Here is a 13,206-nt window from a genome sequence, read left to right as displayed (position 1 = left end):
AACATGGGACCAACACTTTACATGTTGTGTTCATATTTTAGTTCTGTATAGTTACTTTACACTTCTGTTAGCTATGCTGTTGAAATAAACTAGCTTTACATGATTTGAGTTTATTCTGCTTCTGACATCTGCCTCTTACTAACAAGTAGTAGATTTAGCCCACTCTTTGTCCCTAACAGTGAGAGACACACATGACAGATCCAACTTAGTAGCCTCCTACCCGCATTCAAGTCTCCCCACCCGGCATCGCCAGCCAGTGGCCACTACATGCAAGTCAGACGAGTGCACTCTTATGGCAGGTGAAGGGCACATTTTCTGAGATTCAGGAGCTCATGAAAATAGCTAGTTTGATGTGCAATTCGCTACATTAAAAATTAAAAGAGACAATTTATTATATTTGTATTATTCACACAATTTTAAGAAATCCACCGAGCTGCAAGGACACTTTTTCATAGGCCGGCAAAAGAGCAGCTGCTCGGGCGCTGGATGAGCCCTATCTGTGCACTTGCCTGAACATGACGAGTACCTAGTAACTCGAAAGAGCTGAGCAATGATGTCACATTAAAATGGCTCTGTGTTCTGTGTACTCTGTGTAACCTACTACCATACCAGCAAACAAATCATTCTGGATCAAGGGGCATTTGGATCACCAATATTTGGAATGAGGAGGAGGTTACTGTAGGTATTATAAACCTATCAGTAATTTCTCTTACGTGTAACCACAAGTCTGGTCTTGTGGGGTAGTACTGGATTCAAGCCTTATCTTTGAAATTCTGCGCTGTAGTGAGCTTAAATTGTAAAGGTAATTCCTGATAATGCTGTGAATAGAACATTGCCTTTAAATGTCAATTAGGCTACAATGCGGAACTTCGGCAATACGGATTGAATCGAGCCCCTTAAATCAAATTATTATAGAAAATTTGGAAAAACAGTAAAATGTGTAATGAGCTAACTGATTGGATTATCTTGTGACTGATGAAAGAGACTATCATATCCTCTAGAAGGGAGTGGTTACAACTATGACATCATTAACTTTAGTGCTCTGCTACAGATTTTTTACGTAGAATGTAGTCTGATTGGTCAATGTGATATTGTGATCATCATTATGGTAATAGACTATAGGTACAAAAGCACAAGAGTCAAATTCACATTTGCATCACATTGCAACCAGAGAAAAAGGGTTTACATGTGATACATCACCATCTGCATGGCTGAGAGGTAAGGTATGTTGAATTGAACAGAAAAATTTACTTAACCGGTATTTGTGGTAATATTTCCAACGAATACGCAAAACTAATGTACATTTTAATACATTTTATCAAGTGACTAAAATACAGCATTTGAATTTGTTTTATTAAATCATCCAACATAATGTAATACTTTCCAACTAATATTCTATAATTGATGTTTACATCTATATTAATAAAGTGACAATAATGTATCTTTTATATTTCAGATAAGATTCTTTCAACCACGACCATGGAACCAGGAATCAGTCTCAGCAAGACTGATATTGTTGAGAATATACTTCTATGTTTTGAAACAGTGAATGGGTCTTGCAAACGATCAATCTTTCCTCCAACAATACGAGTATTACTTTATCTCTTACTTGGCTCAATGTCTGTTCTGACAGTGTGTGGCAACCTTCTTGTAATCATCCCCATCATTCACTTCAAACAGCTCCACACCCCAACCAACTACCTCATCCTCTCTCTGGCTGTGTCAGACCTCCTCTTGGGGGTTTTAGTGATGCCTCCCAGAATGGTATATTCAGCGGAAAGCTGCTGGTATTTTGGGGATTTATTCTGTAAAATATACACCAGCACTGATGTCATGTTGTGCAATACATCCATTCTTAACTTGTGTTTTATTTCTATTGACCGGTATTATGCAGTGTGTCGCCCTCTCCTTTATAGAATTAAAATAACTGTTCACGTTGTTCTGATTATGATTCTGGTCACCTGGACTGTTTCTGCCGGAGTAGGGTTTTCTATGATATTTCTGGAGCTCAATATTTGGGGCATGGAGGATTTTTACTATAAAAATGTTGCCTGTGAGGGAGGATGTATTTTGTTTCAAAACAAAGTGTCGAGTATTGTGGCTTCGGTGATCTCATTCTACATCCCAGGAGTCGGGATGCTTAGCATCTACCTAAAGATTTTCCTAATAGCACAGAGACAGGCACGCTCAATTCAGGGTACAACCAATCAGAACTCTGTAGGCAAATCACAGAGGAAGGCCACCAAAACACTTGCTATCATTATGGGGGTATTTCTATCATTCTGGACACCCTTTTTTGTCATCAACTGCATTGATCCTTTTATTAGTTACTCTACCCCACCCGTTTTGTTTGAAACACTTATATGGATTGGCTATTTGAATTCAACTATTAATCCCATGGTGTATGCATTCTTTTACAGTTGGTTCAGGAAAGCGTTTAGAATCATCATTTCTGGTCAAATATTTCAACCTGACTCTTCAGAAATACAATTGTTTTCAGAATAAATACAGGGAGCTCCAAAAGTATTGAGATAGTGACACATTTTTTCTTGTTTTGGCTCTGTACTCCAGCACTTTGGATTTGAATTGATACAATGTCTATGAGGTTAAAGTGCTGACTGACAGATTTCATTTGAAGGTGTTACACCACTTTTGTACATAGTCCCCCCATTTTAAGGGACCAAAAGTATTGGAACGAATTCACTTATATGTGTATTAAATTTGTAAAAAGTTAGGTTTTTGTCCTATATTAATTGCACGCAACAGTGACTACATCCAGCTTGGGACTCTACAAACTCTATCAATAGAAATTAATGGTAAATAATGTATTGTGTAATTTTGGAGTCACTTTTACTGTAAATAAGAATAGAACAATTCAACATTAATGAGGATGCTATCATGATTATGGATAATCCTGAATGAATCGTGAAAGATTATGAATGAGAAAGTTATAGACGCACAAATATCATACACCCAACACATGCTAACCTCTCCTGTTATTGTAATGGTGCGAAGTTAGCATGTCTTGGTGGCATGATATTTGAGCGTCTGTAACTTTCTCACTCATCATTATTCATGATTCATTCAGGATTATCCATAACATTGGTAGCATCCACATTAAGGTAGGAGTGTTTAGAAACGGGCCTCCTGAGTGGAGCAGGGGGCAAAGGCACTGAATTGCAGTGCTTGAGGCGTCACTACAGACCCGGGTTTGATCCCAGGCTGTGTCACACCCAGCAGTGACAGGGATTCACATAGGGCGGCTCACAATTGGCCCGGCGTCGTCCCGGGTTAAAGGAGGGTTTGGCTAGGTGAGCTTTACTTGGCTCATCATGCTCTAGCCGCTCCTTGTGGCGGGCCGGGAGCATGCAGGCTGATTAGGTCATCAGTTGAACGGTGTTTCCTTCGACACATTGGTGCAGCAGGCTTACGGGTTAAGCAGGCGGGTGTTAAGAAGCTCGGTTTGACGTGTCATGTTTCTGAGGATGCATGACTCCACCTTTGCCTCTCCCGAGCCCGTTGGGGAGTTGCAGCGATGAAACAAGATCGTAATTGGATATTATGAAATTGGGGTGAAAAAGGGGGTAAAATACAACAACAAAAAATGTGTTTAGAAACATATTCTATCCTTATTTACAACTAAAAGTGACTCCAAAATGACAAAATACATTATTTACCATTCATTTCTACTGAGCACAAAATAATCTGAAACACAACCGAAACAAACAGCAAATACATCCAACAAATGTGTAGAGTCACAGGCTGGATGTAGTCATTGCGTGCTATGAATATGAGACCAAAAACCGAACTTTTGACTCCTTTAATACACATATAAGTGAATTTGTCCCCAATACTTTTGGAGCTCACCGTATGTCTAAAATCAGTACTGACAAAGAAGTGTGACATGTGCCTTTGTTCTGTCCTTTATTAAACCATATCAGACACAGGTGTGTAGGTTTAAAAAACAAGTAAATCCAGTTGGCCCCAAAACATGAAATCAACCACTAGTAGGAGTTAGCCTCTCCTCTCCCATATCTTACATACATACATACATACATACATACATACATACATACATACCTACCTACCTACCTACCTACCTACCTACCTACCTACCTACCTACCTACCTACCTACCTACCTACCTACCTACCTACCTACCTACCTACCTACATACATACATACATACATACATACATACATACATACATACATATATACAGTGGGGGAAAAAAGTATTTGATGCCCTGCTGATTTTGTACGTTTGCCCACTTACAAAGAAATGATCAGTCTATAATTTTAATAGTAGGTTCATTTGAACAGTGAGAGACAGAATAGACTAAACAGCATACTCTCACTGTTCAAATAAACCTACCATTAAAATTATAGACTGATCTTTTCTTTGTCATTGGGCAAACGTACAAAATCAGCAGGGGATCAAATACTTTTTTCCCCTACTGTACATACACATACATACATACATACATACATACATACATACATACATACATACATACATACATACATACATACATACATACATACATACATACATACATACATACATACACAGAGTACATGGGGTGCAGAGATGGTAACACATCATTAGTGGCCTCGAGTGGATGTAGTCATACACATTTTCATAGGATCTCTGTGAATGTAGAATCCTTTCAGTTTTTTTTATATATTGCTCTGCAAATCCAGCTGAAGAAATGATGTTGTCAAAATGACATGGTGAATATATGTTTGCACTTCGGTGATATTATTGAAATAAAGATTATTTGTGTTGATAATGTGTAAAGTTTTCTGTGATACTGAATATTTTTGCAGATCGTACTTTATACTTCACATGATATGGTATATCACTTAATTTTCCTCTAATAACACATTACCAACACTTGAGACATCTGTGGCATTGTGTTGTGTGACACAAATGCACATTTTAGAGGGGCTTTTTAGTGTCCCCAGCACAAGGTGCACCTGTGTAGTGAGTATGCTGTTTAGTCCAGTCAACTTCTTGATATGCCACACCTGTCAGGTGGATATATTATCTTGGCAATGGAGAAATGCTCACTAACAGGGATGCTAACAAATTTGTGCACAAAAGTTGAGAGAAATGTCTGGGATGTTTAATTTCAGCTCAGGAAACATGAGACCAACACTTTACATGTGTGTTTATATTTTTGTTCAGTATAGCTACTTTACACTTCTGTTAACTATGCTGTTGAAATAAACTAGTTTTACATTATTTGAGTTTGTTCTGCTTCTGACATCTGCCTCTTACTAACACGTAGTAGAATTAACCCATTTGTTGTCCCTAATGGTGAGAGACAGATATGACAGATTCAACTCAATAATAGCCTCCAACCAGCATTCAAGTCTCCCCACCCGGCATCGCCAGCCAGTGGCCACTACATGCAAAACTGACGAGTGCACTCTTATGGCAGGTGAAGGGCACATTTCCTGAGATTCAGGAGCTCATGAAAATAGCTAGTTTGATGTGCAATTCGTTACGTTAAAAATTAAAAGAGACAATTTATTACATTTGTATTATTCATACATTTTTTTTAAATCCACCAAGCTGCAAGGACACTTTTTCATAGGCCGGCAAAAGAGCAGCTGCTCGGGCGCTGGTTGAGCCCTATCTGTGCACTTGCCTGAACATGATGAGTACCTAGTAACTCGAAAGAGCTAAGCAATGATGTCACATTAAAATGGCTCTGTGTTCTGTGTACTCTGTGTAACCTACTACCATATCAGCAAACACATCATTCTGGATCAAGGTGCATTTGGATCACCAATATTTGGAATGAGGAGGTGGTTACTGTAGGTATTATAAACCTATCAGTGATTTCTCTTATGTGTAACCACAAGTCTGGTCTTGTGGGGTAGTGCTGGATTCAAGCCTTATCTCTGAAATTCTGCACTGTAGTGAGCTTATAATGTAAAGGTAATTCCTGATAATGCTGTGAATAGAACATTGCCTTTAAATGTCAATTAGGCTACAATGCGGAACTTCGGCAATACGGATTGAATCGAGCCCCTTAAATCAAATTATTATAGAAAATTTGGAAAAACAGTAAAATGTGTAATGAGCTAACTGATTGGATGGCCTTGTGACTGATGAAAGAGACTGTCATATCCTCTAGAAGGGAGTGGTTACAACTATGACATCATTAACTTTAGTGCTCTGCTACAGATTTTTTTACGTAGAATGTAGTCTGATTGGTCAATGTTATATTGTGATCATCATTATGGTAATAGACTATAGGTACAAAAGCACAAGAGTCAAGTTCACATTTGCATCACATTGCGACCAGAGAAAAAGGGTTTACATGTGATACATCACCATCTGCATGGCTGAGAGGTAAGGTATGTTGAATTGAACAGAAAAATGTACTTAACCATCTTTTGAAATGGCAAAACACTTCCCTTTCGGTATTTGTGGTAATATTTCCAACGAATAAGCAAAACTAATGTAAATTTTAATACATTTTATCAAGTGACTAAAATACAGCATTTGAATTTGTTTAATTAAATCATCCAACATAATGTAATCATTTCCAACTAATATTCTATCATTGATGTTTACATCTATAGTAATAATATGACAATAATGTTTCTTTCATATTTCAGATAAGATTCTTTCATCCATGACCATGGAACCAGGAATCAGTCTCAGCAAGGCTGATATTGTTGAGAATATACTTCTATGTTTTGAATCAGTGAATGGGTCTTGCAAACGATCAATCTTTCCTCCAACAATACGAGTATTACTTTATCTCTTACTTGGCTCAATGTCTGTTCTCACAGTGTGTGGCAACCTTCTTGTAATCATCCCCATCATTCACTTCAAACAGCTCCACACCCCAACCAACTACCTCATCCTCTCTCTGGCTGTGTCAGACCTCCTCTTGGGGGTTTTAGTGATGCCTCCCAGAATTGTATATTCACTGGAAAGCTGCTGGTATTTTGGAGATGTATTCTGTAAAATCCAAACCAGCACTGATGTCATGTTGTGCAATACATCCATTCTTAATTTGTGTTTTATTTCTATTGACCGGTATTATGCAGTGTGTCGCCCTCTCCTTTATAGAACTAAAATAACTGTTCACGTTGTTTTGATTATGATTCTGGTCACCTGGACTGTTTCTGCCGTAGTAGGGTTTTGTATGATATTTCTGGAGCTCAATATTTGGGGCATGGAGGATTTTTACTACAAAAATGTTGCCTGTGAGGGAGGATGTATTTTGTTTCAAAACAAAGTGTTGAGTATTGTGGCTTCGGTGATCTCATTCTACATCCCAGGAGTAGGGATGCTTAGCATCTACCTAAAGATTTTCCTTATAGCACAGAGACAGGCACGCTCAATTCAGGGTACAACCAATCAGAACTCTGTAGGCAAATCACAGAGGAAGGCCACCAAAACACTTGCTATCATTATGGGGGTATTTCTATCATTCTGGACACCCTTTTCTGTCGTCAACAGCATTGATCCTTTTATTAGTTACTCTACCCCACCAGTTTTGTTTGAAACACTTATATGGATTGGCTATTTGAATTCAACTATTAATCCCATGGTGTATGCATTCTTTTACAGTTGGTTCAGGAGAGCATTTAGAATTATATTTTCTAGTAAAATATTTCAACCTGACTCTTCAGAAATACAATTGTTTTCAGAATAAATTGAAACAGTGACTCATGTTTTGTTGTTTTGGCTCTGTACTCCAGCACTTTGGATTGGAAATGATACAATGACTATAATGTTAAAGTGCAGACTGAAATATTTATTTGAGGGTAGTTTGATCCATATCAGGTGAATTGTTTAGAAATTACACCACGTTTTGTACATAGTCCCCCCATTTTAGAGGACCAAAAGTATTGGGACGAAGTCACTTATGTGTGTATTAAAGTAGTAAAAAGTTTGGTTTTTGGTCCCATATTCATTGCACGCAACAATGACCACATACAGCTTGGGCCTCTACAAATTCTGTTAATAGAAATGGAGGATAAATATTGTGTAATTTTGGAGTCACTTTTACAGTAAATAGGAATAGAACACTTCTATATTCATGTGGATACTACCATGATTATGGATAATCCTGAATGAATCATGAATTATTATGAGTGAGAAATTTACAGACGCACAAGTATCATACCCCCAAGACATGCTAACCTCCCCTGTTATTGTAATGGTGAGTGGTTAGCATGTCTTGTGTGTATGATATTTGTGCGTCTGTAACTTTCTCACTCATCATTATTTACAATTCATTTAGGATTAGCCGTAATCATAGTAGCATCCAAATTAATGTAGAAGTGTTAAGAAACATATTCTATTCTTATTTACAATAAAAGTGACTCCAAAATGACAGAATGGATTATTTATCATTCATATCTATTGGGCACAAAATAATGTGAAACACAACTGAAGAAAACAGCAAATACATCCAACAAATGTGTAGTCACAAGCAATGTAGTTATTGCGTGCTATGAATATGAGACCAAAAACCTACGTTTTTTCTACTTTAATACATATATAAGTGAATTTCTCCCAATACTTTTGGTCCCCTAAAATGTGGGGACAATGTACAAAAATTGCTGTAATTTCTAAACGGTTCACCCGATATGGATGAAAATACCCTCAAGTTAAATGCATCCAATGTGCAAAGCTGTATCAAGGCAAAGGTTGGCTACATTGAAGAATCTCAAATATAAAATACATTTTGATTTGTTTAACACTTTTTTGGTTACTACATGATTCCACATGTGTTACTTCATAGTTTTGATATCTTCACTATTATTGTACAATGTAGAAAATTGTAAAAAATAAAGAAAAACCCTAGAATGAGTAGGTGTGTCCAAACATTTGACAGGTACTGTACATATTCATCTGGATCTGTGAAACTGGCCCATAATGTAGGTTGTAATGTGATAACTAAGTCATATGCTATATACATTGATTCTTTCCTTTTATGTTTACTTGGCCCTGTGTTTTCCATCTGTATCTGAGATGCGAACAGGTTATGGTACATTTAGCCTCTGAAGCCGAGGCTTCTCAGGAAGGATGGCAACGTGAAATGGTACATTTGAATGCATTTGAAATACTCCAAGCATGTACAAGGCCTTTACTGTATCTATTTGTTTTTCCATCTATAAACTTCTTCACTAGAGCACCTGTCCTTTTTGCAGAGAAATATTATCAAGATGGATAACTCATTCCAGACTGATACAGTATGTTTTATTGTATTTTTATACATTTTTTATTCAAACGCACATAAAGAACAAGTACAGAACTCTGCAGTCTGTTCGTAAGATCGTAATGAGGATCACATACCAATATGAAGGCCGATATACCCCTTACAGAAAACTGCATGCATTTCACATGAAAACCTGAAGTGTTCCAAAAACAAATGTTTGGTCCCGCTTTAAATTACATTCGGCTTCATAAAGCCTTCATAATGCTTTAAAAAGGGTTCACTAACCCTAACTGTATGACATAAACACCAATGTCAACTGTGACAGAACCCACTAAGTCGAATATGATGTAAACATGTGCTTTATAAAGGGTGACATGTTGGGCTGAAGGATGGCACGCGCTCTAAAGTGAAGTCATGTTAGTAACGTTACACCTAATCTCGTTCCTAGAGACTTCCGCCCAATCCACTTAAATACCTTTCACACCCTACAGTAACCTGTGTACGGTAAGAGAACCTTCATAAATCAGTAGAACTTTAATAACCTATTAATTGACACTTCATGTAGTATCCTGTAACACTTAATTTGAAGTGAGACACATTTGATAATTCATAACGCATCCATAAAGACTCTACATCACAGGACGCTGTACTTACTTTAAAGTCAGACCCCTTTGGTATTTTATAACACATACATAAATGCCTTTTATCATATGACTCTGTACTTACTATAAAGTCAGACACCTTTGGTCATTCATTACACATAAAGGCTTAATGATGTAAACACAAATGTATTAACACTCAGGGAGTTATAACTAATAACTAACATATGTCCTTTTATTTTTACATTTTTAAAACAATACAAATACATTCAGTTTAAAAAAGTCCAGCAATGCAATTACATTGAACATTACACAGGGATGTTATCAGTGTAGCTTGTTTCTGAGCTGGCGGACGAATGGTTCTTAACTCTCTGCCTGCTGGAGGTACTACATGTTGATTCCAACCTTAAAGTAACAAAGAAAATTAGCAGGTCTGGTAGGAAATGCCTTTGTCACACCATCTGGATAAGGGCATTTCTGTAAAGGGGAGATTGGAAACTCCATTTCAATCGTACTATTGTATTCCTCTGTCGGTGTATCTTGGGGGATTGTTATTTAGCTGAGCCTACTAGCTACATACATTTTGTTAGCTAGCTAACGTAGCAAGCAACTGCTGTGAAGTCACTGAAATTATTTGAAATAACAATTGAGGTACAGCAGCTACAGTGAGGGAAAAAAGTATTTGATCCCCTGCTGATTTTGTACGTTTGCCCACTGACAAAGAAATGATCAGTCTATAATTTTAATGGTAGGTTTATTTGAACAGTGAGAGACAGAATAACAAACAAAAACATCCAGAAAAACGCATGTCAAAAATGTTATAAATTGATTTGCATTTTAATGAGGGAAATAAGTATTTGACCCCTCTGCAAAACATGACTTAGTACTTGGTGGCAAAACCCTTGTTGGCAATGACAGAGGTCAAACATTTCTTGTAGTTGGCCACCAGGTTTGCACACATCTCAGGAGGGATTTTGTCCCACTCCTCTTTGCAGATCTTCTCCAAGTCATTATGGTTGAGACTGACGTTTGGCAACTCGAACATTCAGCTCCCTCCACAGATTTTCTATGGGATTAAGGTCTGGAGACTGGCTAGGCCACTCCAGGACCTTAATGTGCTTCTTCTTGAGCCACTCCTTTGTTGCCTTGGCCGTGTGTTTTGGGTCATTGTCATGTTGGAATACCCATCCACGACCCATTTTCAATGCCTTAGCTGAGGGAAGGAGGTTCTCACCCAAGATTTGACAGTACATGGCCCCGTCCATCGTCCCTTTGATGCGGTGAAGTTGTCCTGACCCCTTAGCAGAAAAACACCCCCAAAGCATAATGTTTCCACCTCCATGTTTGACGGTGGGGATGGTGTTCTTGGGGTCATAGGCAGCATTCCTCCTCCTCCAAACACGGCGAGTTGAGTTGATGCCAAAGAGCTCCATTTTGGTCTCATCTGACCACAACACTTTCACCAGTTCTCCTCTGAATCATTCAGATGTTCATTGGCAAACTTCAGACGGGCATGTGTATGTGCTTTCTTGAGCAGGGGGACCTTGCGGGCGCTGCAGGATTTCAGTCCTTCACGGCGTAGTGTGTTACCAATTGTTTTCTTGGTGACTATGGTCCCAGCTGCCTTGAGATCATTGACAAGATCCTCCCGTGTAGTTCTGGGCTGATTCCTCACCGTTCTCATAATCATTCCAACTCCACGAGGTGAGATCTTGCATGGAGCCCCAGGTCGAGGGAGATTGACAGTTCTTTTGTGTTTCTTCCATTTGCGAATAGTCGCACCAACTGTTGTCACCTTCTCACCAAGCTGCTTGGCGATGGTCTTGTAGCCCATTCCAGCCTTCTGTAGGTCTACAATCTTGTCCCTGACATCCTTGGAGAGTTCTTTGGTCTTGGCCATGGTGGAGAGTTTGGAATCTGATTGATTGATTGCTTCTGTGGACAGGTGTCTTTTACACAGGTAACAACTCCCTTTAAGAGTGTGCTCCAAATCTCAGCTCGTTACCTGTATAAAAGACACCTGGGAGCCAGAAATCTTTCTGATTGAGAGGGGGTCAAATACTTATTTTCCTCATTAAAATGCAAATCAATTTATAACATTTTTGACATGGGTTTCTGGATTTTTTTGTTGTTATTCTGTCTCTCACTGTTCAAATAAACCTACCATTAATATTATAGACTGATCATTTATTTGTCAGTAGGCAAATGTACAAAATCAGCAGGGGATCACATTTTTTCCTTCACTGTATGTAATTTAACTCAACACTTAACTGCTACAAACTCATTTAAATGACAGTAAATACATTTCAACTTACTCGTTTTATGTTGTCGAGTGGCACCACAGGTGGGCATTTGTTTTGGGGACTCATCACGTGTAACGGCTGTCGTAGAGAGAGGACCAAAGCGCAGCGTGTTGATTGCTCATGATGAATATTTATTTTAACTCAGAACACTAAAGAAAAAATAACAAAGAGAAAACGAAAGCACACAGTTCTGTCAGGTACATAAACTAAACAGAAGACAACTACCCACAAACACAGGTGGAAAAAAACCCTACCTAAGTATGATCTCCAATTAGAGACAACGAGGACCAGCTGCCTCTAATTGGAGATCATCCCAAAAAACAACAACATAGAAATAGAAAACTAGAACCTAAACATAGATATACAAAACATAGAAAAATACAAAACACTCCCTGTCACGCCCTGACCTACTCTACCATAGAAAATAACATCTTACCATGGTCAGGACGTGACAGTACCCCCCCCCCCCCCCAAAGGTGCAGACTCCGAATGCCAATAAAAAACTAAAGGGAGGGTAGGGTGGGTAACTCCTGTCTATGGCGGCTCTAGTGCAGTCCAAATAACCTTATCCTCCAGCGGATCCTCCAGCAGAGTAGGCAGCTCCGGTTCGGGGCGTAACCCCCGCTCCACCCGCTGATCCCTCTGCTTTAGTACCACCGGACCGTGGATCGTCATCGGAGGAACCGGACTGTAGATCATCGCTGGATGTTCCGGGCTGCTGGTCGCCGCTGGAGGTTTCCGGGCTGCAGGCCGCCGCTGGAGGTTCCGGGCTGCAGGCCGCCGCTGGAGGTTCCGGGCTGCAGGCCGCCGCTGGAGGTTCCGGGCTGCAGGCCGCCGCTGGAGGTTCCGGGCTGCAGGCCGCCGCTGGAGGTTCCGGGCTGCAGGCCGTCTCAGGAGGTTCCGTACTGGGGACCGTCGCTGGAGGCTCCGGACTGGGGACCGTTGCTGCAGGCTCCGTGCCATGGATCATCACTGGAGGCTTTGTGCCATGGATCATCACTGGAGGCTCCGGGCCATGGATTATCACTGGAGGCTTCGTGCCATGGATCATCTCTACAGGCTCCGGGCCATGGATCATCCCTACAGGCTTCTTGCCATGGATTATCCC

The 13,206-nt window shown here is 39.5% G+C and overlaps 2 protein-coding genes across 2 annotated transcripts; both read left to right on the top strand.

Annotated features, from left to right (window-relative positions):
- The first annotated feature begins 1,479 nt into the window (after nucleotides 1–1,479).
- Nucleotides 1,480–2,505, top strand: LOC106607618 (trace amine-associated receptor 1-like). Its single transcript, XM_082976165.1, has 2 exons — nucleotides 1,480–2,053; nucleotides 2,087–2,505. The coding sequence occupies exons 1-2, from the start codon at nucleotides 1,480–1,482 to the stop codon at nucleotides 2,503–2,505; spliced, it is 993 nt and encodes a 330-aa protein (XP_082832291.1).
- A 4,147-nt stretch (nucleotides 2,506–6,652) lies between these two features.
- LOC106607617 (trace amine-associated receptor 1-like) lies at nucleotides 6,653–7,684 on the top strand. Its single transcript, XM_014204759.3, has one exon. It carries the CDS (start codon nucleotides 6,653–6,655, stop codon nucleotides 7,682–7,684), a length of 1,032 nt encoding a protein of 343 aa, XP_014060234.2.
- Nucleotides 7,685–13,206: the final 5,522 nt, after the last annotated feature.

Source organism: Salmo salar, chromosome 06 (genome assembly GCF_965601325.2).
Source record: "Salmo salar chromosome 06, fSalSal1, whole genome shotgun sequence".
NCBI classification, from domain to species: Eukaryota; Metazoa; Chordata; class Actinopteri; order Salmoniformes; family Salmonidae; genus Salmo; species Salmo salar.
Note: the sequence above shows the minus strand (reverse complement) of the source record. Positions and strands in the feature narration are given on the sequence as shown.